Consider the following 2,231-nt stretch of genomic DNA (forward strand, 5'->3'; position numbering starts at 1 on the left):
CCTGTATAAAAGGTATATTTTATCTGATTTTATTCTGATTTTAAATATACCTTTTATACAGGATTTTACTGTTTTTTTTAAACGTATTACAGTTCAGTCTTTTTAGGTTTTTTTAGCGTTGCAGCATTTCTTAGAACTAGACGAACTGCAAGAAGAAGAAAATATATCTGATGCTCTGTCACTGTCAAAAAGTATGTTTATTTAGTTTAAAAGTACGTTTATAACTCTTGAACGTTATTCACATAATAACGTAAAAGATGCCAATTTCTTTTGACTTGAAGTTAATAACATAATTATGTCTGAAGTTATGTCTGAAGATTGTGAGAAGACTCCGCAATATATATCAGCAGCTTGTATATCTGTAGGTGCCTTCGGAATGGGTACTGCAATTGGATGGACCTCGAACATAACACAAGACCTCAAGGAAGGTGAATTGAACGAAATCGACATGACTGATGTAGAAATTGCCTGGATAGGTGCCATGATGACTCTTGGAGCAATATTAATGTGCATCGCAGTAGGATGGATCGTAGATATGATAGGCAGAAAATCAACAGTATTATATAGCATATTTCCGTTTTTCATTGGTTGGCTGCTTATTACTTGCAGTTCCGAAATTACCCTAACGTATATAGGAAGATTTCTGGTGGGGATAGCTGGTGGGAGCTTTTGTGTCATAGTTCCTTTATATACTAGTGAAATTGCACATGAAAGCATTAGAGGAGCACTGGGAACGTTTTTCCAGCTTTCTATAACTATTGGAATATTTTATTGTGGCGTGTGCGGATTCACTTTACCGCTGATCGGGTTTAACATCAGTTGCTGCGTTATTCCACTTTTTTTTGGAGCAGCTTTTTATTTTCAACCAGAAACACCAACATTCAGCCTAAAGCAAGGACATATAGAAAAAGCGGAAGAGGCATTCAGAAGATTGCGAGGTGAAAGTTACGATTTTTCTGAAGAAATGAAACAAATATTATCTAATATTGAACGTGAACAGCATTTTTGGAAAACTTTTGAAAAAAAATCAACGAAAAGAGCTTTGATAATATGCTTCATGTTGATGTTTTATCAACAACTGAGCGGAATCAATGCCATTATGTTTTACTCTCAAGAGATATTTTACATTTCTGGATCAGAGATGAGAGATTCTCATTGCGTCATGCTGCTACAATCCATACAAGTGATCGCCACGCTTTTGTCTACTCTCACCGTAGACTGGTTTGGAAGAAGAATCCTTCTTTTAACCTCTTCTGGATTTATGGCCTTTTCCACAACCATGATTGGTGTGTATTTCTCTTTAAAACGAACTGGAATTCTCAGTGAACATACTGCTTTCAGCTTCGTTCCTGTAATGTCTTTAAACATATTCATCATTGCTTATTCGTTCGGTTTTGGACCCATACCATGGATGATACCATCGGAAATGTTCACTCCAGAGATAAAAACCAAATGTAGCGCGATGGCTGCCACTTTTAACTGGACTTTGGCTTTCTTGGTGACGAAATTTTATTTTCCGATATCGGAAGGTATCGGTACTGACAGTTCTTTTTATATATTCAGTTTTATCTCAGCTACTGCTATAGTGTTTGTTTATTTTGTTATGCCGGAAACACGTGGAAAAACGTTCGCTCAAATTCAAATTGAGTTAGCAAAGTAATATAATATATCTTGTGCTTTACTGGTCTCTTATTTCCTTACTCCAAGTATTTTCGGAGTAACCTAGTTGAGTCCCAGAATTTATAATTCGTATTTCTAATAGCCGAGTTGAGTCCCGAAGATGGGTAAATTGAGTCCCGTGTCTACCTGGGGCTTAGTCGGTGTACGTAATGATTTCTAGGAATTAGAAAACAATGATTTATTTTAAAGCATATAATTTTATTACAAAAGTGTATACCTACAATATTTACAAAAAGCCATATAAGCTAGAATTACATGCTAATTCATTTATTTAACTATTCTAAATTTTTCACCTACACTTTTGAGGTAATCAAATTTTGATATTAATCTATTAAGTATTTAATTTTAAAATTTGTTCATCTAGAAATTTTTTTGATGTAAGGGTTTGTGCAGAATAATTTTTTTTTACTTTTTTTTGTACACTTCTAATTTTAACATACGTTTCACTTTGAAAGTCTATTAAAACTGTTAAAAATTGAAAAATATGAGGATGAGCAAAATAAAATGACGAGTTAAACCTGGAATGAAAACTCTCACCTGCGTTCGTCGTC

At 34.2% G+C, this 2,231-nt stretch overlaps 1 protein-coding gene across 1 annotated transcript; it reads left to right on the plus strand.

Moving 5' to 3' along the window:
• Nucleotides 1–200: 200 nt before the first annotated feature.
• On the plus strand, nucleotides 201–1,681 carry LOC114325766 (facilitated trehalose transporter Tret1-like). The gene has a single exon (XM_028273900.2). The coding sequence runs from the start codon at nucleotides 296–298 to the stop codon at nucleotides 1,658–1,660; it is 1,365 nt and encodes a 454-aa protein (XP_028129701.2). The 5' UTR covers nucleotides 201–295; the 3' UTR covers nucleotides 1,661–1,681.
• Nucleotides 1,682–2,231: the final 550 nt, after the last annotated feature.

The sequence above is a fragment of the Diabrotica virgifera genome, chromosome 3 (genome assembly GCF_917563875.1).
Source record: "Diabrotica virgifera virgifera chromosome 3, PGI_DIABVI_V3a".
In the NCBI taxonomy this organism is placed as follows: Eukaryota; Metazoa; Arthropoda; class Insecta; order Coleoptera; family Chrysomelidae; genus Diabrotica; species Diabrotica virgifera.